This window comes from Vanacampus margaritifer, chromosome 18, assembly GCF_051991255.1.
Source record: "Vanacampus margaritifer isolate UIUO_Vmar chromosome 18, RoL_Vmar_1.0, whole genome shotgun sequence".
Lineage (NCBI taxonomy): Eukaryota > Metazoa > Chordata > Actinopteri > Syngnathiformes > Syngnathidae > Vanacampus > Vanacampus margaritifer.
In genome coordinates, this window is record NC_135449.1 from 14,953,157 (window position 1) to 14,978,411 (window position 25,255).

At 39.3% G+C, this 25,255-nt stretch overlaps 2 protein-coding genes and 1 long non-coding RNA gene across 5 annotated transcripts in view; 2 read left to right on the forward strand and 1 right to left on the reverse strand.

Moving 5' to 3' along the window:
- Positions 1 to 1,848: 1,848 nt before the first annotated feature.
- On the forward strand, positions 1,849 to 7,498 carry LOC144038458 (uncharacterized). The gene is made up of 2 exons (XR_013289227.1): positions 1,849 to 1,981; positions 6,751 to 7,498. It is a non-coding gene; the product is annotated as an uncharacterized LOC144038458 (long non-coding RNA).
- On the reverse strand, positions 6,520 to 13,923 carry dhrs7cb (dehydrogenase/reductase (SDR family) member 7Cb). 2 transcript variants are annotated; one of them, XM_077550989.1, is made up of 7 exons: positions 13,779 to 13,923; positions 12,065 to 12,221; positions 11,624 to 11,736; positions 8,818 to 9,028; positions 8,617 to 8,709; positions 7,128 to 7,289; positions 6,520 to 6,967 (listed from the first exon to the last, which is right to left on the reverse strand). In XM_077550989.1, exons 2-7 carry the CDS (start codon positions 12,216 to 12,218, stop codon positions 6,759 to 6,761), a joined length of 942 nt encoding a protein of 313 aa, XP_077407115.1. In that variant the 5' UTR covers positions 12,219 to 12,221; positions 13,779 to 13,923; the 3' UTR covers positions 6,520 to 6,758. The 2 variants fall into 2 exon arrangements, with proteins under 2 accessions (XP_077407115.1, XP_077407114.1); XM_077550988.1 differs by having other exon boundaries at positions 13,748 to 13,887.
- Positions 13,924 to 14,831: 908 nt separating this feature from the next.
- The window catches only part of mprip (myosin phosphatase Rho interacting protein), a 63,420-nt gene continuing 52,996 nt past the window's right edge, over positions 14,832 to 25,255 (forward strand). For both annotated transcript variants that reach the window (XM_077550403.1, XM_077550402.1), the window contains exon 1: positions 14,832 to 15,836. In XM_077550403.1, the coding sequence (XP_077406529.1) occupies positions 15,714 to 15,836 (123 nt within the window). In that variant the 5' untranslated portion in view covers positions 14,832 to 15,713. The remainder of the gene's footprint in view (positions 15,837 to 25,255) is intronic.

Consider the following 25,255-nt stretch of genomic DNA (forward strand, 5'->3'; position numbering starts at 1 on the left):
CTGGCAGAGTTCCCTGTCAGAAGGAGTTTCAAGCCCCACCTCTGACACAACTTTGACCCTCTTCTGGGTAAGCGGGGGCTTCTGCTGGATACAGCAAGCTAAGAGGAGGCAGCTTTTTTGTTCACTCAGGCATGGGTGGTGTTCGGGAAAAGTCATGAATAATATTTGCAAAAGACGGCCACGATATACGTTTCAATTGCTAATGCTAAATGCTATATTGGTTGACTCTTCAACAGCGCTAGACAAGTCAATCCCATAATGCTCACCATTATGCAAACTTTTTGCTTTGTCACGATTGCTTTTGAAAGCTGGCTGTGCCGTTTACCTTGCGCCGGTCGAACATTATACATTGGAATTGGTACGTAACTCTTTCCTGCTACTGATTAGTTGTGGATGCAAATGAGAATGCAAACATGAATTTGGAAGTACATAGGAAGGATGTCATGTTTCAGTTCTGTGGGGGTTGGGTTTTTGTTTGTTATGGGTGTTCTTGTTTTTTTCATGTGTTCCCGTTTTCTTCCCTTGTCTCATTATGTCTTACTACGTCTACCTGTGTGTGTCTTCCCTTCCCCAGGTGTGTCTCATTAATGTTGGTGTATTTATGCTGCATTCAAGGATGATCGGAAGTCGGATATATCTGAGTTGTTTTTTTCCCAGTTCCGACCTGAAAGCGTTCGAGGCGAAAGTAAACAATCAAAATGGTAAATAGTGATGAATTGTTTTTTATTTTAGTCCTTAAAACTCATTTTCGACCTCCAGCAATCTTACCTTTTCGCAATTTTGCTTCATTTATTGTTTTTATCTTATTTCATAAGCAATTCAATACAGTTCAGTAGTTCACTGTATAATTTCATGCAGAGCGATAGCGGCATACTGTCACGTCAAGTTATGTCGAATATTTGTGAATGAAGAAAACTATTTAGTTTTATACTTGAGTAAATTGCGTTTTGCCATTCACAGTCTGTGTTTCCAAATGGGTCACCATTGTAAAGTGACGTCACATTTTAAGGCTGCTTGTGAAGTCGGGGTACTTTTTTTTTCCGACTTCGCAAGTGGAATTTCCGAGTTCAAGGGGGCGTTCCCGTACACACTTCCTGGTTTGAATTCTGAAAAGTCCGACTTCCGACCATCCTCAAATGCAGCATTAGTCTATTTTGTTTGTCTAGTCCGTGTGAGTGCATTGTCGACGTTATGTGTAGAAGTTTTTCTGTCTCGTCTCGTCAAAGCTAATTAGGTCTTTGTCACAGCCAAGTCTTTGTCACAGCCAAGTCTTTGTCACAACCAAGTCTTCGTCACAGCCAAGTCTCCATCACAGCCAAGCCATCGTCACAGCCACAGCCAAGCCATGGCCGCAGCCAAGTCATAGCCACTCTAGAGCTAGTCAAATCAAGGCAAGTCAGGCAAGTCATGTCACGCTCGTTCCAGTCTAGTCACGTCCTGTCCAGTCATACTCGTTTCAGTCCAGTCACGCCCTGTCCAGTCACGACGACCAGCCTAGTCACGTCCTGTCCAGTCACGACGACCAGCCTAGTCACGTCCTGTCCAATCACGACGACCAGTCTAGTTACGTCCTGTCCAGTCCCGACGACCAGTCCAGTCATATCCTGTCCAGTCACGGCGACTAGTCCAGTCATGTCTTGTCCTGTCATGGCGACCAGTTCAGTTATGTCCTGTCCTGTCACGTCCTGTCCAATCACGACAACCTGTCCAGTCGAACTACGTTATTTCAGGCCCTGTCCAATTACGTCTTGTCCACGCCCATCAAGTCACAGTTGTCTGCTCACCCTTTTCCTATGTTTTATTAAAGTTCCACGCATTGCCCTTGATTCCTGTCTCACTGCCTTATTTCCCTGCATTTGGGTCCACCATCCCTCAATCACTCACGTCCCTCATGACAAAGGGATTGAACAGTTAAATTCCCCTTTAATTGGTTTATTGCACGTGTCGACAACTTTGTGGAGCATGTGACTGACAAGCAGAGGTAGGAAATAGGCATTTTCCAAAATTTGCCCTGGGCACCATTCTGTCTTCGTAATTTTTTCAAGCCAAACCAAATTGTAGTCTAACGTCTTATTTTAACCACACATCCGTCATCACCACTATTTTAGGACCAACAGACAGAGGTGGGTATTCCATCAGTACTGACAGTCCATTAGTCCATCATTCGTCTGTCGTCAACAAAACAGTACTGACAAAATGCCCACCTCTGCTGACAAGTGTATTTGGTTGCCCAAGTGTGTACTATTAACATTGAAAAAAGAAGTCTATTTAATATGCCTATGATTTGGGTTTTGCCTGTGAAGACTACATTTGTGCTGGTAAGAGACGTAACCAAGCTGTAAGAAGAATCAAAAGGCGATTTTTCTAAGGTTTTGTGGACTGAGGAGACAAAAATTTACCTTAACCTTAAAAGGCTAAAAATTTGAGAAACAAAGCATGTGCTCACGATCTCATTTGTCAATCTCAGTGGATGTGAGGATGTGGTTTTTTTTTTTTTTTTTTTCATAGTCTACAAATTACAAAGCTTTGAAATGGACATTGCAGCTTGAGCTATGTAAAGAAAAATACATTTTTGACAAATGCTCTTTAGTGCCTGTCCAGTTTACACAATACACACTGTCACAACAAACAGCTCCAGATTGCAATTTTTTTTTGTCAGCAAACAATAATAAAATAAAAGTTGATGGACAGCGTAAAATAGAACTCACAGTGAGTTATTTACAAGGCTAGCTAGGTAATCAAATCATCAGCATCGTACCTGACACTGGACATTGAGTTACCACGCAATATATTGATTTGTAATAGGCAGATGATCAATTAGGAGACTCCAACTTTATTAACATCTCCAGCTAGATCTGGACTAATCAATACTGTGCTGACACGATGAGGTTCTAACAACCAGCAATAACTTCCGTTCTAAATCAAACCCACGTACACTTTTGTGGTTCAAGCTTAAATTTGGCTTTTGTTGCATTTGCGCACAGAGATTTAATCTGACTAACTGTAAATCTTATTCTCAGAATTTTGGACAGATTTTTTTTTTTTAAAATCTCTCTTCAACATCCGCTTGTGAAATAATTATCTCCATGGTTCCTCTTGGTTTGACGGGCATGAAAAACAGTACAATATATTTTCTGTCCAAATAGCAAGAACACCGAAGGATTATATACCAACATTACAACTCTTTAATCTGCGACAGACATCACAGTTTTATACTCGTGGAATCTGTCGTGTGACTGAGGAACTGTTTCCGTGGTGAAGTGGTATAAGAAGCAAAGCATGCTGGGATGTTTCAAGGATTAAGGCAAAGTTTCTCTTGCAGATTAATTATGTGTAATCTTTAAACCAAACAAGACTGGGGGATTAGAAGGTCTTCCATGATCAACAAAGAATGGGACTTTTAAATAAGACATATAATGCCCCGATTAAACTTTGAAAGAATATTTTAATGGCATAGAGAAAGCCTGTAATGAAATACAATAACAAAATGTTGTGGAATCTCGTGAGATTTAAGATCACTAGGATTAATTTACAGTACTGTAACTCCACAAGTGCCTTTTGTTTACTTTGGATTTTTCTAGAATTCCACCACACCTAGGAGGGGACTTGTGATAATGATGATGATGATGGCACCCTAATTGCACAGTAGAAAATGACTTAATACAGTTAGGGGAGACTTCCGGGGCTATTTGTTTCACGGGTAAATTGTCACATTGCAATTTTCTTCTCCACCAGAGGGCGCAACGAAAAAGTGGAATACTAGTTTTCTTTGTATAAATGGTCAAGGGTTGTGTACTGTCTGAGAAGAGAATAGCACATTGTGAGCTGAGATGAGTGCCATTTATCTGTTTTGCACAACTCAAAGTAAAAATTTTCAACTTCATATGTTTTGAAACAGGTGTCGTACATTGACAAATTCTAGCAGCAAATCATGTGGACTTGTTAGAGGAGAAATTCAGGCAGCTTGTCATGCCTCAGTCACTGCTCTGTTTTAAGATAACTTTAAACTCAAGCCAACATGGTAGTTTGAGGCAACTTATCTCAGGGATTTTGGAGTTTGTTGTCACACATGCAAAGAATAGGCCAATGAAAAATGCACCGTTGGCAACTCGGTTTACATATGCCAGAATTGCCCTACAGATGATGAGTCTGAAGAGTGAGGAAATTTGTTTTGTTTCATTGTTTAAAAATTGATTTTCCAGTTGTTGAAACTACAGTATGCCACATGTCAGGACTGGTTTAAGTTTCATGATGAACCATCCATTTCATTAACCAAAATGCTTTATTTATTTATTTTAATTCAATTTAACCTCAAATTCCATGTTTAAGGGAAGCAAAACAGGCATTTGAGGCTGAAAGCTATTACCTACATGCCAGCAGTTCCTAAGAACTCTAATCTATTTCATATTATTTTATGTTAAAGTTTGCTTAATGACTATAGTAAATTTTGACAGAGAGTGTGAAATCTTACCCCATAGTGTGACAACTTACCCATTGGTGGGGCAACAGTTAGAGTACTTCACGATGCCTATACATCCAGTGAAACAACAGATGAGCAAAGTGAACCCCACTGTGCAGACATTAGTGTAATAACCATTGGAGCAATAAAAACCTGCTGTCAACCAATAATTTAAAGTAAGAGCCTGGCCCCTATGGTGTTGTATGTGAACGATTAGGGAATCATTACCATGGCCTCCGCATAACCTCCATAAGTCAGGTTTGTGTCAATAACCTGGGCCTTAAAAATTGATAAGGGTGATCACCTCTCTCATGGAAAGACCATTTCGGAGCTGCACATGTCCCTGTGAGGCGATTCTCATATATAAGTCATGACGCACATTCAGGAAGCATCACTTTCAATATCGCTTGAGGACAATCATCTTTGCCATGTTTGGGCCGTATCAAAATATTGCTTATCAGAGAGATGAGAGTGATGATTGAGAGAAACTATTAAGCTGAGATCATTCAGACAGATTACTGCACACCTCGATACATTATTCTGATATAAGTCTGACTAGAACCTTGAGTGTTACACAGCTCTCTCTCTCTCTCTCTCTCTCTCTCTCCCCCTCCATTTTGCAATGAAACATACATGACTTGGCTATTCTGACTGACATGTGCAAATGTGGCAGAGCACAACAACAAAAAAAGAATGGCAATTTAGAGTGTCCAGCTGAGTGCTCTTCAAAAATCGTTCCTGTTTGACGCGCGCAAATGTCATCGAACTGCATTTATTCATGTGAACATCACAGGCACATTCCTGTCCGGAGGCATGGGGACAATGGATGTTGAACTCCCTAGAGGACGGTGACCTGGAGGACTGCTTCCCGCTTACCAGCTGGACTTAATGTCCACATGCACACAAAGACAAACACAAGTTGTAGTCAGGCATGTTTGATTAGAAAGAGCATCAATAGGCTAAATGTTTCGTATAAGAAATCATCAATCTGACATCACCAATGACTAAACAAACACAAGTTGTAGTCAGACATGTTTGATTAGAAAGAGCATCAATAGGCTAAATGTTTCGTATAAGAAATCATCAATCTGACATCACCAATGACTAAGCACTGATTCTAGAAATGTGTTGCAGAAGAACATGTTCCAAACAACCCTGATCAAATGTAATCAATTGGTAAGTGCCAGATAATTGTCCTAATAGTCGTTTTATAAAGGCAGACTTTAAATACGCAATGGTAGTTGTTGAAAAACATTGAATAAAGGAAAGATGACTCCTTACTTTTTCCTTTTTTTTTTGTCGTTTTGCTCACGTTATTGCAAAAATATGCTGTAATTGCAGTAACGTCTAAAATTCACCAAACTCAAGAAAAGTAATCAGTCTATCAAATTAAATCAAACTAGCGGAAATCAATATTCTGATCTAACTATACCGCCACTTAATTATACCTACACTGACAGACTACCGGTACATGAAATGTCAGCATCTCGTCACCGAAACACACTTAGCATTGTATGGGAAATGCGATGCTGCCACCTAGTGGTTTGTGGAAAACAGACCCTGAAAATATCAGTGCATTTACAATTCATTTGTGTATGTGTCCTTTGTTAGGATTCTCCAACCGAAAAAAAATTATTACGTGGTCAAAGAAATTAAAATTTGTGAACTTTAGATTGTTGATCCAGCATTTACTTTTTTTTTTTTGATCTTATTGTTTGTGTATTGCCGCAACTGTTCATCTTGTCTGCCGATTGATTATAAACCTTAAATGTATAACTCAGAATAGTAGCACATGTCGACAATGCTTAGATTTATTATTTATTCTATTCTATATCTATCGTGATTTACTTTTTACTTTTTATAATTAACAATGCAGTTTAATATGTCTTTTAGTTTTTATTTATTCTTTTCAATAGATAATACCATGGAAAATACCTATGTATGTATGTGTATTATGTATCGGCTATGTCTTCCAAAATGTCTTACATATAAAAACGATATTAGATAAATATGCAAATATTTGACCATGTGACCACCACCTTTGATTTTATTGGTTTTGCAAGTACAAGTTATCAATTATATTTTGTTTGATATGTTGATTGATGACTCAACAAATGAAAGAAAGTAGCCTATATATACATATACATGTACATACTAAAATATATGCCGTTAACAGGAGGATGTAGTGCAACCATCACTTTTGACCTTCCTATTATCACAAACAGCTAAACATTCAGGCAAAAGAAAATTAAAAATCTAAGCTTGAATGTGCTTCCTTTTGTTTTCTTCAGCCTTTCTGCTACTGCATCTGCTCAGCCAAGACCGAGTCCTTCACTCCAGCACCCAGGACAGCAAAGAGGAAAGAGGGTAGGAAAGATCGGAGAAAAACTGCAACCCTGGGAATGGGGTGGGCCAGCATAACCTCCTTCTTCTTCCGGTTCACCGTTCGCATAATCTCATTGGCCAGCACTGAAGGACGCACCCCGTGGGTCAGGTGGCTGGCAACAACTATAGAACAGAGAAAGACACTATTTGCTGTAGAACCATCAACTATAACATCTTTTCAGGAATCATTCCAGTTATAGTGGAACATCCAAAATCAGATATGCCCATATTTTAGAATAATGTAAATTGCTGCGGTCATACAGACAACAGATTTTTTACTCACATGCAGCCAAACTGTTGGGATTGGAGGCAGGCTCCTCAGGAGACGGCAGAACAGTGGCATCGATGAAAGTGTGACTGATGGTGCTCACGGTGATCCCATACTCCTCCACCTCAGCCCGCAGGCAGTCAAAGAAGGCCTGTACTGCATGTTTAGAGGCTGCGTCTGATTGGTGCAAAGGCAGACACAGGCGAGGATTCAAAAACATTCCAGAGGACCTACTGTTTTTTCTTTTGTTTATGGCACGCCTACAGGCTGATTTTAAATAATGTCATTTTTCAAGCCTTATGTGCATTTTATATGAATCACCAGAATGGCCAGCAGTTCAAATTAAAGGTGTGGAGGTGAGCTTTGATAAACATTTTGGAACAACAGACATTTTCTTGGTCGTAATGATTTCACAATAAGAACTCTGTAAACAGCACTAATCAGATTACCAGTGTGATTCAATATTTGCACTTGAGCATGTGACCGAAGCAGGGGTGGACAGGCAAGGCCTTCTCTGCTGGCCTAAGCACTTTCAGAAATACTGATCTACAGCATAAATCCTAAATTAACCCTAACCCCAAATATTAGGATTCCCAATATTTGTTCCAGCAAAATGTATATTTTTTTTCCAAACTGTCAACTTTTGTCCAATCAGATTTCAGCATCTATGTGCTACCACACCAACCTAATGTGCCAAGGGCCTTCAGAATTTGTAGTGTTGTTACTTTAAATACAGTATATCAGCAATGAAACTATTTCTTGAACCAATCAGATTTCAGATTTGTCCTCACAGAGCCAGAGTACTGGCTCTTGATGACAATGGCATTTTCGTCATTCCTCTGACTACTTGGTTTGAGCAAAAACTGTTCCAGCCAAGGATAATGTTACATTAGAGCTAAATTACTTTCTCACCCCCCATATGCATCTATTGGTTGGGAAAGAAAAAGCCCTGGAGCCGTGCCTGGTTACAGCCAACTTCTAGCAAAACACACAGATTTGCATACATAACATTTAATAATCAGCTTCTCTGATTATTATGAATAGACCCATAAAAGAAAGTTGATTTTGAACTGCTCCGAATGCTGTACGTGATGTTTTCTGTTATGTGCAATATGTGTGGCTGCAGCGGACGGCATTTTGTTGTGTCCTACCCCTACCACACAGCCCCCAAAAACAGAAGTGAATTGGTTTCATAGAACATGTTATATAAACTCAGCCCATTTACCATTCATATTTGCATCATAAATTATTGGCTTGGTATGGGGAATTAAGGGAAACCTAGTGGAGGTGCCCTCTTCAGAAGAGACACAATGGATTTTTAGAGAATGATGGGAAATGTAGTTATTCATCATATAGATGAACATATACACATAGAGTCTTGCCTCTTTTGTGATGAGTCAAAAACGTGTTTAACTTGAAGACCTAGGTACCAGTTGCACATACAGTGTGCTAAATAAGTAGCGATAGTTACCATACATTTTTGTCATTATAATTTATAACTCACAGGAACTTCTGAATGGGACAGCCAGTCTGCCTTGGATGCTGTTGACCAAGATAATTTGACCTGATCTTCTTGGAATCATGGTGGGAAGAATTCCTGCAACATTATTAATTACAATGAGATGTTAAAGAATAATGAGAACACACTCCGTAAGCATATGAGTTGTGTATTTGATATGAAAATCCTCTAGATAATGTACACTACCTTTGGTCAAGGTGCTTGGGCCAAAGTAATTGATGTCCATGATGTTTCTGTCAAGTTCTAGGGAAACACTCTGCACTGGCGCCTTGAGCTTCATGCTGCTGTTGCAAATCAACACGTCCACACAACCATAACAGTCCACCACCTCGCTCATCACGTCTTCCATGCTCTCCATGTCACTAAAGTCCAGGATAACCAGTTTGGGGGCAAAGGTCTGAGAAGACACACAGTTTAGTTACTTGACATACTGACGGTACTGTTTCTCACTACCTGGTGTGTGTGTTTGCTGCCAGGATTACAAAGTACCTATAATTTGTACTTGTATGTGGTAAAATAATAGTAGGAAACACCGTGTTCTTGCACATTTTGTGTAACCCCCAAAGACCGTAATTTCACCACCATTTTGGATTTCAAACCCAACTTTCAAATGTGGTTCCAAACCAGGACTCAGCATGTCTGTAAATGAATGTAAGTGGAATAAGTAAAAAAGCTAAGAAATATATTGTTAGTTAGAAATAACAAGACTGTGAACATGACCAGCAAGATTGCTATTTTAGCAGCACTTGGTGCAAATATGGCATAAAAGGCATGATATGATAAGTACAATCAATACTACGGACAAGCTATATAAATAAACTGTTAACATATGGGGGATCCCGCTCATGATCCAACGATTTCAAATTTGATGCTCCAACACAAGTTAGCATATTCCACATATTCATATACACCAGGAGTGTCAAGATAATTTTTGTGCCTGGCCACATTGTAGCTACGGCTTATGTAAAGACAAAAATGTTTAATAATATAATCATAATATAAGATATACACAACAGAACAACAACAACAAAACAAAAAGTAAAGGATAATCGTTAATTCAAGTTGCTCTAAAAATGGTTTAAAAAATCAATTAAAAATCTCAACGCTACTATTTAGAATAATAATAACAGAATTTGGAATTTTGGTAGAAATTTTGTCAAGAATCATGAAAGTTGAAAGACATGATTTTCTTTTGCGGGCCCTATAAAATGATGTGGCTTGCCAGATCTGACCTCTGGGCCTTGATACCTGTGATACACAAGATACAGAAACCTGCTAGTCATCATACACATCTAAATTGACACTCCTAATATTCATCTCTGACTAGTTAAATCACTGACAAATTTCTAGCTCGGCAGCTAACATGACTACAAATGACGACAACACTCATAAAGTGGTGAGATGTTTAGTGTGTTTTTGTTAAGGAACTATAAGTTAATGTTGAATGAACCAATTACATCATGTACATAAACCGAGGCCTTGTTTTTCATCGGTCACATGATTTTTTTTGTAAACAACAGAAGCTTCAAGACAGAATTGGCGAATCCATGTCCGGAAAGTAAAAACCCAGAAACAGATTTGTTTTAGCCACAAGTACTTCTCAACAGGTGAAGACGAGCTTGTTTACCTGCCAGTTGAGTAGAAGCACCTGTGGCTAAAGCCAATCTCTAGCAGGGTTTTTTATTTTCTGGATCTGGATTCCACAATGCTGTACCTAATTACAGATGACAACAGTTTTGACTCGCTGTGTTAACAATGCTCAATTGTTCGCATATTACTTAATGGCCAGCATGTTGAAAGACTGCAGAGAACATTTCCTGCTTTCCTCGAGTTTGACTTCTGGCTGAAAATTTTGTCCCGTTCAATAAACTGTTCTCATATCAGGTGCTGCACAGTAAATTCTGTAGAGTAAATTTGACTCTATTTAGAGTGGGAACAAATAGACTCAGTTTTAGAGTAATATTTACACTTGGAACAAAGTAAAATAAGGAATTGAAAAATTCCATAAAAGTCACTCAGGGGTTGAGGAACAAACTCACGACGTTCAGCTTGGGAGACAGACGATCTACTCCCAGAGCCATGCAACTCCTGCTGTGTGTTGGTATATCGCTCGTGTCATCTGGAATTTTCGTAACTCCAAGAGACCAAAAACGATGTTGGTCTCCTCTTGGATATAAGCAAACAGTAGGAGGGGCATAGCTCTGGTGGTTCTGTGGTAGTCCCCCAAGCTGAAGGTTGTGAGTTTGTTCCTCAACCCTTGAGTGACTTTAATTTTTTTTCAATTCTTTACTTTACTCTCTTCCAAGTGTATATATTACTCTAAAACTGAGTCTATTTGGTCCCACTCTAAATAGTGTCAAAATTACTCTAAATAGTGTCAAATTTACTCAACAGAATTTACTGTGTACTGTTCTTCACTGTTGATATGGCCACTTTTAAAGTAACTGAACTGTGACCACCAGTCAACAAGTAATCTATGAAAAAAACAAACCAAAAAAAAGCTGTAACCAAATAAACTTACAACAATGACAATACAAAAAAAATCTCTGCATTACTGTAGTTGACAGTTTCCAAATGGATTTCAGTTCTCTTGTAAAATTTGAGTTTTGGTCCAGACAGCATTTTTGTGACTAGTCTGTCCGTGAAAAGTTTCATTAACTAACATCTGTTGTGCCCTATATAGTCCCATGTAAAATATACTGAATATAGAGGACAGCTTTCTGTCACAGAGGATGTCCTGCCATTGTGTTGTTCAGAGAAGGAAGTGGTGATTGGGGAAATGGGGACAGAGGGGAGGATGATGATGAAAACAAGGACACAATCTGTTTAGCTCACCTAATCTATTTGGGCAGTATTACTTCTGTCCTAAGCCCTAATATCCTTACTGACTTAAAGTTATTGAATTCACCAAATGTTCAAAATTAGATGCCATTTTTTGCATCTGCTTGGAAGTTGGCCAAATATAATCAAATTTAAAATGTGTTTGCCTCACCTCGCTGGGGTCAGCTTCATTTGTCAAGGAGTTGTAAAGAGACTCGAGCTTATCCCAGTTAGCACCACACAGGATGAGCCTGGCTCCGCCCTTGTGGAAGAGATGAGCACACTCTGAAAGACAACAAGGAGAATACTTAACAGTCACTGGTTATGAGATACACTAGTAAGGGTCAAAGAGCAAAAACTGAAATACACTAACACAGACATTTATTTTTCTTAATGTCAGGTTTGTGTGCATGAGAATTATTCTTGGCTTGAAGTATTTACTTACTTACTTAAATACAGTGCATCATGTTTTTTGTTGTTGAAAATTGCATATCTAAATACAAAATGAAATTTTTAATTGTGCATTTTAACTGTTTTAAAAACATATTTGTTCTTAAAACAATAACAAATAAAACCACTAAAGATTCATGTTCTAATAACTGTGATAATTTACCATTTCCCACACCAGACACAGCGTCAGTGATCATCACCACTTTGTTCCGCACTAAAGACTTAGCCATGTACTGCATGACCTCATTGTAGATGTAGTAGACCCCTGCTGCCATGACGATCAGCAGGGGCAAGACCATCACTGAAGGGAGGACCATGTTCTGTAGAGAAGGGAGGAAGTGGTAGCGTTTTTAGAACAAAAACAATAACAACGTGCTGACAGAACACTTCTGATCGAGTTTAGGTCTCTCAAGGGGTGTCACTTCCTGTAGCTACTGAAGACTAATGACAGACGAAACACACCCAAACATTAATTGAGAACACTCTCCGGGGTGAGAACAGAAGAAGTAAGAAAATCGGCATTCTGATTAATATTGTGGCAATCGCAGCTCAGCTTGCGAGTGTCACATAATCAAATTTAGAAAACAGATGAGCTGTGATTGGTCATTACCTGAGCCCTGAGCAGCTGTGATGTCATTGCTGTTGACAGCAAGTGGCAAAAGGCCGCCCCGGAGATGGATAGCAAGGGGTAGATTTTGCTGCTTCCACAAATGCAATATTAGTTAGAATGTCGTGTTTCAAATTCATTTGGGTTAACTTCCCCTTTAATATTGTGTTTGTGCAATATGAATTAAGCAGCCAAATCCACCCGTTTTTATCCATCTCAGTTTGCTACTTTCTGTTGACTGAAAATGACATGAGAGTTTCTCAGGGCTCAGGTTTTATTTCCTTCATTTAACTAGTTAAAAAAACAAAACAAAAAAACGGATCAGTTTGCGAATGTCACATGACCAAACTCAGAAAACATATGAACTGTGATTGGTTGTTACCTGAGCCCTGAGCAACTGTGATGTAATTTTCAGTCGACAGCAAGTGACAAAAGGGCTGCCCCCCCAGACATGGATAAAAATGGGTGGATCTTGTTACTGAATTAATATTCCACAAACGCAGTATTAATCAGAATGCAGCGTTTTGACTAGTGGGGCTGCATAGAACATATTACTGTAAAGAAAGTATTTGGGTTGACTTTCATTTTAATGTGAGCCGTGTGTGCAACTTGTAATGTCATGTGTAGTGTCGAGCCGTGTAATGTCATTTGTTGCAGAAGTTAATGTCTACATATGAACTTGTTTTCACACTTTTGTGACTAAGAATGTTAACATGTGACTTAAAATGCATACATGTGCAGTTGATATTAAAATATTAGTTAAAATTCCATATTGTTGTCTATATTTAGATATTTGTTACACATGTCCAAATTTACCAATGCCAGTAATAAAATGTACTCCCCCCCCTTATGTGTTTTCATCGTTTTTCCTTTTCACTTTTGTTTTTTTACCTGAGCCATTTACAAGCTATGCCAGTACACTTACCATTTAAAGTGTGTTTAAGGAGAACAGCTAAATATATTCTAGACAAGCTCCTGCCCCAGAATTCCTTGCCCCGTGCCACCTCCTAAATACTGTCATTGGATATCTCAAGATCACAATTATAAACTCTGGATAAAAGCATTTTTCTTAATTTACGTATTTTTATTTTTAGTACACATACTAATACAATATCCATGATGAACTCTGACCATCCATATTTGGACTGACACATGCATGGCGGGATCCCTGATGAGTTGGTAGAGCACATTTAGAAAATGTACAAAAACACAACACAGCGCGCATACACACACACACACCTGTAATCCTTGTTATTCTTGGTTCACTCACAGCACAGCGGAAGGAGCTAATCCCTCAGTAGGACTGGCTGCAGTTTTTTCCAATTTTAGTTAGGTAACAGTGGCCCTTCTCCTCCCTCCACGTCCACCATCTATTCACGCCGCCCTGCTTGTCTTTCTGACCCGCTGGTGTCCAGTAGAACATGTTGCTTATAATAGCCACTGCTGGAGTAGTCATGAATACTCACATATGGTGCACAGTAGCTATTTGAAGTATGCTCCCTTGTAACCAGCATGAAGACAGTTTACTTCCCTTTCTCAAAGTTTTTATTCATGAGCAGTAAATCAGCAAGTAAATACAATACTTTATTAGCTCCAATAGAACAATGTTGTTGTACTATCGCACTGTTATTTTATTTATGAATGCTTTGTGTGAGTAGATGTGAATGTTAATTGAATATAGTACATGATACTGCTGACAACAACCCATGCAATACAAACTTGGTGTCCAGAATTGTGAATCTATAAAGATGCATAACACAAAGAAAGGGTAGGTAAGATTATTATAATCATTTGTAGATATACTGTGGCAACCTACACTAGTTACTCCTCTCAATGTGATGTAGGACATTCAGAGTTCACAATGTAACTCAAGAAATGTATGATCCATGCCATCATGAATGATCATGAATCAGGTGTGTTAATGGAGAGAAACATGGAAAACAGGCTGGATAGGGGCTCTCGAGGACCGAATTTGAGCACCCCTGTTGTATCACATCCAGCACAAAGATCACTGGGTGTAATAAAGTAATTTAAACATACATCCAATTTTATTTATATGTAGCTAATATATGAAGTGTGGCAGAAAAGTTTTTATTTTAATCAATAGTAGTAGTGGTAGCCATATAATATAATATAATATAATATAATATAATATAATATAATATAATATAGTATAATATAATATAATATAATATAATATAATATAATATAATATAATATAATATAATATCATATTCTTAATCACGCTGACGGTACAGTACTATGTTATGTCTCTTGATGGCGACATGGAGCAAATCTCGCGATATTTCAGATCATTCCAGGCTCTTGAACCAAGTCGCTCCTCATCAACCCCCTCGCTCCGTTTTGGAAAGAAGAAAATAAACCTACTGCAGCTAGGCAAGCTAGTTGTGGAAGCAAACCCTAAACACTTATTTTACGACTGGTTGCGCGGTGCTTTCTTTTTCTTTTCTTTTTTTTTTTTTTTGCATGGCGAGTTTTTATCTTGGGGAGAAAAAGCAACTGGAGCTGTTTGGTGTTTATGAACATCCTTTTTTCTTTTCTTTTTCTTTTTTTTAAGCTAAGTGAAGACGCCGACTGGGACAGGATTTCTTTAGCATTAGCGTATCTGCGAGCTAGCAGGCTGGCTAATAGCCTGGGTGAACTTCGCATGGACCAACGCCTGCGACTGGGATAATAACCTGTTATCTGATTGCAAGGCCTTTTTTCCCCCACTTGTTCATGTGAAAGTTAGGTGTCGCATATTGTACATTATCGCGTCGAAACTTAATGGCCGTACAAGTGTGCTAACTTTGTTTTTGTGGCTTACGCCATCACGTTATTGATTTGGAGACACACTGGCGAGCTAACAGGATATTAGCCTCCTCTCGCTCGCTTTGTGGTTTGTGAGCCATTGACTGAGAAGCATTCATCACTGATTGAGTGATGAGCAGGGTGGCTTGATGGCAGCTAATTATTTCTGGGGGGAAAGGAGTTGGATAAAAACAATCAGACATATAAGGGTATGAGAACAACTGGATGAAGTAGAAGCCGGTTGTGGTTATTGGTTTTGGAAAATGCATGGGAGCGCCTGGTCGTTTTCAAAGTTGGAGTAGAAGAGAGACGAGTAAACAGCAGGATTACAATTCCACTGCTGATTAAAGTCACCCAGAGAACATCGGGCAGAACGTCAACAAGGTGAAAGACGATGTCTACCGCAAAAGAAAATTCCTGTAGGAAATTCCAGGCGAACTTTTTCAACAAAAGCAAATGTCAGAACTGCTTCAAACCTCGGGAGTTGCATCTGTTGACTGATCAGGATTTAACACAGGTATGTATTCTTTTAGGAAACTGTAACATTGTGCACCTTTTACATTCAATATTATTACTTGAAAATTTGCCTTTTGTGCGCAATTAAAATTAATTTCCAACCAAATAAACTAGCTGATGGATGATTCGCAAAATCAACTGTATATCATTTCTAGGCAGCGGTTATTTTTGCCGTGACCGGCAACTCTCCTGCTAACGTTATTTTGCCATGAACGGCTTTGATTGGTCAATCGCTGGAGCTGGCCTGGAGTGAATGGGCGATCTTACCGTGAGACGCACTGTGCATTGGTTCCTGTCTGCTTCACCCAGTTCTCTTTTTTTATGAAGTTTTCATATCGTTTATCGGCATTACTAGCCTAACCATGACCCCCAGAGCAGAGTTGTCAGTAGGCCTATACACTTTGCACCGTTTCAAATGCAGCATTAATGTCTTCTCCTTTTAAATGTGGAAAAGTCATCATGGCAGCAAGAAATTGTAAACATAATTTTACAAAAGGGGTAGAAAAAAGTATTTGAACTTGTGACACAGCACATTCGGGGTGACTGCTCTACCCACTGCACCACATTCACCAGTGTAGAATTTATACTTGACGTTCTTGTGCGATTCATGGGAAAAAAGAAAGAAAAAAAAACACAAAGGGGTGAGTTGCCAATTACGGCAAAATAGCCACTTCGTAATTTCTATTTCACCTGATATTCAAGTTTTAGTTGGTCCATGTTGTAATATTATATATGTTCATTTTCAGTGTGGTTCCCAGGACTTTCAGTATGAGTGATTGCCATCAGTGACTACCCATGCAGTCAATATTCGGGTTCTGGTCATAATTCCGGTTTCTGAAACATTCGGGGTACTCGTTTTCATGCTTGAGCGGACAGAGTTACTCCTGTATAAATGATTATTGTGATCAATTGGAATATCCTGATCACACAGTCAACGTCATTAAGAAAATAGACGCTTTTAACTTTCTATGGTCAATAAAAGACATCAGCACACTAATGAAGTTGTCATTTTCCCCCTTGCTTCTAAAGTGTGGTTCTTTGCTGAATCCTCATGCTTTTTTACCTCTGGTTGTGTATTTTCCGTGCCTTACGCGCCAGATGCCCGGACATACAGCATATATATATGTGTGCATAATTGCATGGTGTGTGCCAAAACATCGATTAGATTCATCGCGATTCAACACTTGACAATTTGATTACAATTCATAAATGTTCAAAAACGATCATTTTCCATAATAACTTAATGACAGGCACACGAAAGTAAAAGGCACGCCTGCCGCCCGCACAAGAGGAGGATGGCGGCAGTGGAAGTTGCTGAGCGACAGATTTTTCTCCTCAGGATAAAAAGCTAGCGGGAAACATGTAACAGCACCTCTCGCGTTTCCACACCAGGTTAGCGGAGAAGAATCCGGCGGTTGTTGCTCCTAACCGGCGAACAATAGGACTGTCAAAACTTCCCCGCAGCTTTGAAAGGGCTTGATGAATGTCATCATCCACCGCAACCTTTATTCCATATCGTTCAATAATCAAATCGTAGCACCCTGAATCGTAATCGAATTAAATCGTGGGGTGCTTTAGATGCTATCAAATGTAAATTGGGCTCATTTAGTAAGTAGGACAGCACCACACATGCAAGTTTCCTGAACTCAGAAGACCAGGATTCCTTGCCAATCAAGCATGCGCAGAACAGATAACAATGCCTCGTTCAATTGAGATATTCCGATTCCTGTTATATAAACAAATATTCTGGTTACAAAAGTCTTATTCGGGTTAAGAAAAAAAACTTAAAAACCAAAATATTGGCAATATTCAGGTTTTGAGAGGGTTATTGGCTGCATGAAAACATCCCCATTGTAGGCTGAAGTAAGACTTGGTTGATGGATGAGCAAAGATTTTAGTTGGTGCAGCAGTACCATCAGCAGTCAAGGCGTATTTTAAGATGCTCTTTCACTCTCTGATCATTAGTTTAGTCTCTGGTGTGTCCTGTAATTGATCCCAGATGATGGGGCCATATAGAATGGGCCCCTGAAGAAGCTTTAAGTGCCAAAAAGCAACGTCAGCATCCTCTTCTCTCCTGGCTTAAATGTACAGGAGCAAACAGTTTATTGCTAGTTAGCATTTCACATGTCCACATTGTCATGTGGTAATTAATCATTTGTTGGAATCTGTGTTTAAATCTGTTTGGTAACACTTGTGTACAGTAGAGAGGCTGATTACTTTCCTTTCGGTAGGATCCTTTGTAAATGCATTTGAAAAAGTTCATAGAACGTCTTCAATTTCACAGGGGCCATACCATCTGAGGTAATACTTTCGGACCATATAGATCTGGGGTCTCAAAGTACACAATTTATGCGGGTGGCTGTAGAAATAGGGTCTAGGTGTGTCTGGGCCGCATTAAGTATTCCACAAAAGCAGAGGGCCAAATATTAAAAAAAAAAAAAAATAAGTCCAAATAATCCTATGTTATCAATCTTTATTAAACCTAATTCAGAATATTAACAGTTCTTCAAAATGCAAACAAGATTGGTGACCCGGTCCTCTCTCATCTTCCTACTTTGCATACTCCGTCCTCAGCATGTCTAGTTGAGTACTGACTTCTGATTTCTTGAGCACTGCATTGAAGACATGTCAGAGTGCCCCTGTGCTCACCACAAAAAATTCCATCCCGTTTTTTTTGAAATTGGCTGTTCTCCTCGCCAATCTAAAGACTGAATGATAGGCTATCTTTTCCTTCCATATGGTGTCACTTTAGAATCAATCGGTATAGGGCGAAATGCAAATACAGTGGTACCTCGGCTCACGAACGCTTCAGCTCACGAACTTTTCGCCTCACGAACATTAAATTCGCGAGCATTTTGTCTCGGCTGACGAACTAGTTTTCGGCGGACGAACCAAATCACGCGACACGAGAAATCACGAGAAGCTGACGCACGCTCACGGCGTCCCAGTTCGTCGCCCCCTTTGTTTGAGTGCGGACTTGATTTGTGTTCGGTAGACATTTTGGATCATTTTGGAGTACTTTTGGAGTGTACTTTTGCTACCATGGGACCGAAAAAGACCCCACCACAGGCTAGTGTTAAGCCTAAGAAGACATTGAAGAAAATTACGGTCGAGCAGAAGGATGAGATCATCGACAAACACGAACGAGGTGCGCGTTTGTGTGACTTAGCGTCCCAGTACCAGTACGCTAAGTCTACCATTGCTACCATCCTTAAGAACAAGGAAGCTATTAAGGGTGCGTGTGTGGCTAAGGGTGTCAGAGGATTTGATTCGCCTTCAAGAGGACAAGCAGAAGGAAGCCATTCAGGAGTTGTCATGTGAGGACGAGGAGGAGGAGATGGCTGCAGCATCAAGTGAGAGCATCAAGACCATGTTAACTAAGTGGAGTGATGTGCAGGCTTTTATCGAACAGTACCATTCAGAAAAGACTGTGGCTATGAGAATCATCAACATGATCAATGATAATGTGATGCCTCAGTTTCGTAAGACCTTACAACTCAGAAAGCAACAGATGTCAATTAAGAGGTTTTTAGTCAGCAACAAGGATAAAGAGTCTCCTAAGAAGCAAAGAAGAGAAGCCACACCGGAGGACTCTCCTTCCAAACAGTAACTCCCTCCCTCCCTCCTCCTCCCACTCCATTCCATCAAGCCTTCAACTACTGTACCATCACAAAGGCAAGTTTTGCAAATAAAAACACTTTATTATACAGTACAGTGTATTTCTTTAATTACAATACAATAGCACATTTATTATACATAAAATAAGGTATATTTTGTGTAGTTTTAAGGCATTTTTAGTAGAAAATTGTATTTTATGGGGACCTGGGAACGGATTATTCTCATTTCAATGATTTCCTATGGGAAATACTTGTTTGGAAGACAAACTTTTCGGCTCACATACTCTCTGTGGGAACCAATTAAGTTTGTGAGCCAAGGTACCACTGTATGCACATCTGTAGCTATTTTCGTTGGTCAGAAATAGCTGTGTTTTTGTACGCTCCGTTTTCACATTATTATTTAAAAAATATTTGATTAAATGTATTAGCTGCGCTCCAATTGGGTCTCTGTTGTCTTTAATTTTATATGAAAAACATCTCTAGTCTCCTCTTATTGGTAGCTGTCCATTTGTGGGCGCCTTTTGGCAGCCTGTCTTCATTGTCTTGGCTTTATTGAAATGCAGCAGGCCAGGATTGTGCTGTGTTGGGTACATTTCGTGCAGGGTGACAACCTAAGCTTTCACACACTCTACAAATACATTTCCGGACTATATGAACACATTGTTTTCAGTCCTCTCTGGTGGCTGCAGGGTCGTACGCCTTTACCATGCGGGTGTAGTGTACTGGAATTTTATTATTATTATCAATAATATTATTTTTTATTTGAGTAAGGATGTATAATATACGTTGAGAAAAATTTGAAAAACAACTCAGTTCGTGCTGTTGTGCTCAGTTCCCCTCAAAATGCTCGCTTTGCAGCTGCGAGGTTGCCCGGCATCAACATCAAGGTGGGAAATTTTTCCTCCATGGGAGATTGGGCCCTGCCATGCCAACGTCGGGATGCAATGTAGCCGACAACAAATCCCCCGACAGCGCGGTCTGCCTGGATGTTTTATCTTTCAAAGGCTATTGCATGCAAATTACAAACAGCATAGATGTTTACTTTCAACCTATCACAGACACAGACTCATTTTGACATGCATCAAACAGTAGAAAAAAGATTTGTGATAGAAGGGCCCCTTTAAGAAATCCTATTTGAAAGTGGTAGCACACACGGAACAGCCATGGAAAAAGATGTGCACTAAATGAAAAAAATAGTTCCAATACAAACAATATCTTTCAGAATACTAGAAGAAAGGTTAAATTTGGGGTTGGGCTCTGGAGAAGTGCTTTTATTACAGTCTGAATAGTTTAAAATGAGTTATAATGCCAGCACAAATTCCACCTTTCTATCTCCCTCTTCACTTGGTTATTTGTTTCTATCTTGGCAACCCGTGTTTGGGCTTGTGGAATTGATCACACTGCCAGGGTTAGGTGATAGAAGGCGAGGCAGTGATTGAGAAGGCTGTCTGGCTAAAGTTGACATGTATATGGGAGAGGTGGGTAAAAGCCTAGATGGATGTGATGGGATTAAGAGTGGGAGTTGGAGTCACATGGAGAGAAAGGAAGTGTGGGTTTGGGAAATGGGAGTAGAGGTCTAAAAGAGTTAGAGGTTGCTTTTCTAACTCAGGTTATATCAAGCCTGTAGATATAGTATAATATGGACCAAATGTTCCAATGCTTATTTGTTGGGAGGCTTATTATTATGATCATACTAAAATTACTTGAGTTGAACATTTCTGTGCTTGTGTGGATTATCTTCAGGTGCTTTTGAACTTTAATGAGATTTAAGTTGTCTATCAGCATGAATTATAAATACATAAATAAATTATGCCATAACTCTCCCATTAAAATGACTCACACATATTGAGGTAACAATATCTAAATCTCATGGTTCAGTTTTATCACTATTTACCATATCATGAGAAAGCTCACAATATTGCAGTAAGACTCACAATATTAGGAAGGAACGTTCATGGTACAGGTGGAATAGAGAGGCACAAACAGGAGAAGCAAAATTATATCTCTTTTTGTTGTTGGCCGAGTCCTTTTAGGCTTTCCACATTTTTTATTTTTGTGTGTGAAAAAGCCATCTTCAATATAATTTATTATGGTGGACCTCTGTCTACATCCATTCATTTCTTACACTCATGTACCTCCAAAACGCTATTCTTGCTGTAGCCATAAACATGTTCACAATAACTAAACAGTTCATTGAGAAGTTGTCTGTTCACTAATTTCATAGCATTTATTGTCAAATGTTTTTGATTTATGACAGAATCAGCAGGGGCAAATCTAGATCAAGAAAGTAAAAACCTTGCCACAGTTTAGCTTTAGCCCCAAATGCTAGCTAGCTAGCTCCTATGGTACTTGTTTACCTTTTAGCTAGCTCCCATGATGCTTGTTTACCTTTTGGGGAGCTAGCTAGCTAGCTAGCTAGGTAGCATCAGGGGCTAAAGCCAAACTATGGCAGGGTTTATACTTTCTGGACCTGGATTTGCCACCTCTGTGCCTACTAAAAGTGATTACTTTGCTTAAAGGGAAAGTCAACCCCCAAAATGTTATTTTCAAGACTGATTAATATTACATTTGTGAAATGTGAGTTATTTAGTAAAATCCATCCCCATTTTTATCCATCTCAGGCGGCAGCCATTTTGCAACCTGCTTTCGACTGAAAATAACATCACAATTGCTCACAGAGCTCAGGTAACAAGTTAACAATCAATCACAGCTCACCTGTTTTCTTAGTTTGGTAATGTGACATTCTCAAGCTGAGCTGTGATTGGTCGTTACCTGAGCCCTCCTGAGCAACTGTGATGCCATTTTCATTTGACAGCAAGTGGCAAAATGGCCACCCCCTGAGATGGATACAATTGGTGGATTTTGCGGCTAGTAGGATTGTACAGAAAATGTTTGGTTTGACTTCCTCTTTAAAGTGGAACCGTTCCACTGGTTCAAAGTCCTCATGTGCGTCGTTAAAACTCCGTTGTCCATTTCAGAACTTCCGCGACGTGACTGGTACCCAAAATTCCCGTTCCCTAGGGTGTGTTGGGAAATTCACTCTGACGCCCTAACACCACTCTACTTCACAATAAACTGCAAGTGGATGAAGTTATTGTCATGGCATCTACTGTGTGATGCAAGTTTGCGACAAAAATAACAAAAGTATGGATTATTTACGGTCGTAAAATGCGCAATAACTGACAGGATTCTACCGTTTGTCACAATGTGACGTGGGATTCTAGTTGAGGTAAGCCATATTAAACTAAAAAGAAAAACTTTTGTGTAGTGTTTGGAAATTTACTCTTGATGCTCTAACCTAACACCATTATCTAGAATGTGTGTGTCGAGTGAGGCAGGGCACGCGCCCCTCTCATTAATTTCTAAACGCAATCTATGTTATCAATCAATCAGCAGCTCATTTTTGAACTGTTTGCATCTGTACTGCCTTATGCACTGGGACCTACAGTCATTTTTTGGGGCACATTTGAACAACATTCTTGAGTTTCTGAACCCAACGGAGAGAAGCAGTGCATGCTCGGAGCGTATTTCCGAACATTAACGAATAGGGAATTGGGATTTTGGGTGCGAGTCAGAGCTCTACTGTTCTTGGTCCCGGTTTTTGGAAAATACGTTTCCCCAAAAATGCGACTTATACACTGGCGCGACTTGTTTTTTTCATCTTCTTTTTGATGCATTTTTTTCATTTGTTTGATTTATATTTCGGAGTGACTTTAGTTCCAAAAATATCGTACTACGGCATTATTTATTTATTTATTTATTTTCTAATTTCTACCAACTTTGGCTTGTTAAAACACTTTTCTGTGGTCAAATTTTATGACTTCTGTTTGTTTTTTTTACTTTACTGGCAGTTTTGTCAGTATTTCTACTATTGTTTCATTTCATGTCGGATTCCAGAATAACCACATGCTACCTATAATCACACATCGGTTTATTGAGTATAAACAAGCTTAGACATGCGAGTGTGTAAGAGAAGATGGTCCCTTCTTAGCTGTTGCATGCCCATAGTGTACCATAATGAAAGTCTATAGTACCTATTCTGTGATTACAAGATAAACCAAATGTCAGTCTTAAAAAAATTAAAGTACTAAAATTATGTTATCGTTGGCTCAAGGCTTCTTTAAAGCTACTTGTTAATTTTTCTTTTAAACGAGTCACATAATTTAAGTCTGTGCAAAACTGTTTTACTTTCTGCTAAGTATTCTTTGAATGACTACTAGCACCCACTATCATACTACTCAGTTATGCTGATGCTTTAATCAAGTAAAGTTCTATCAATGATACTTTAAAATTGCTGTTGATTTGCCAACTAACTAAACTTTGTATTGGCTTGCCAATTGGAATGGTAAAAGAGAGAGGGCAACACAGGTGCATAGCTATCCTCCATTGTAATTTGCTGAATTTAGGCACGTCATCTGCCGCATCTTATTTAAAAACGGTCTTATCAGCTTCAATTTTAAGCTGGCTTCGGTGTCCCGTTGATGGTTGAAACTAGGGGTGTTAAAAAAATCGATTCAGCAATTACATATATTACATACAGTTTATTATATAATATTACAGCGTGCAATTCTCGTATAGATTCCATATGCAGCAGAATCGATGTTTAAGCATCAATTTTTGATGGAAATATTCAACAAAACGTCTTAATTGGGGTTAGTGTTTACACTTTAACTCTTTGACTGCCAGACGTTTTCAGAAACGGGTTGTCGCCAGTGCCAGCCGATTTAAGCATTTTGACTGATCTTTCAAGGTCCACAGAAAATGTTGTGTTTGGACTATGGAAACACACATACTACCAAATGAAAGATTGGACTCTCATCTTTCATCAGAAAAAAAAGTTTGTTTCTACCTTATTCCGTTCTTCAGTAATCAACAATAGAAAATGGTTACTTTCACCGAAATTCTCTGTTTTGAAACAAATAGCGGAGAAAAAGAGCTTTTTGTGAAACTGTTATTTCATGCACTCTAGTGAATTGTACACTTCTTTTTGTATGTATGAATGATGCCACAAACACCTAAATAGTGCTTTACTTCTGTAAAACGCTTTCACCAACAATGAAAAAGTGTTTTTAGTTTGCAAAATACGTTTATTTCCATTCAACAGTGTAACAATTTGACAAAACAATTTCGCAAATTATTTACAAATGTGTGCAACTGTGGTACTACTTACAATTATGTGGATTTTTCAAATACAGTTTTTCTTTTTATAACGCTCTCCTGCGTGCAAGGAGAGGGAGCAGGATTCGCACAACAGATTAGTTTCACTTTCATTGTCCGTTTCGCGTGCAGACGTTACACTTTCTTGACGGCCTTTTTTTCCGGGGAATAAATAGCAAGTAGCAGACTGTACACACTCCTCCGATGAATATGCATTGGACTCAGGGCACTCTTCGTCGTCCGATTGAACGTCCGCCTGAGCGTTGTGCTCCGTGTTTTCCGGTGTCAGCATCGCTCGCCCGTGAACTTTTATAACGTCGTCATAGCCGCCGCGTCAGCGCTTCCAACTTCGGCGTCAACCTCGGAGTCACCATCATCATCATCGATGATGATCATCGTCGTCATCAATGTGCTCTTTATCGTTGGTCGATGTCTTTGAAAAAAACGGCTCGACCGTGAGCTGCTTGCAAGCGGCCGCCATTATGGCTTCTTCAGCCAATGTCCCCTCAACATTCTAGCCCCGCCTCACGTCTTCTACTGACGCCCACCCAATCTTGTCAAAAGAGAGTCATCGCTGCCCTCTAGGGGCCAAAAATAGTCATTAGGCACAACAGACTTGCTGGAAACTTTCACCACAGATGCGGAA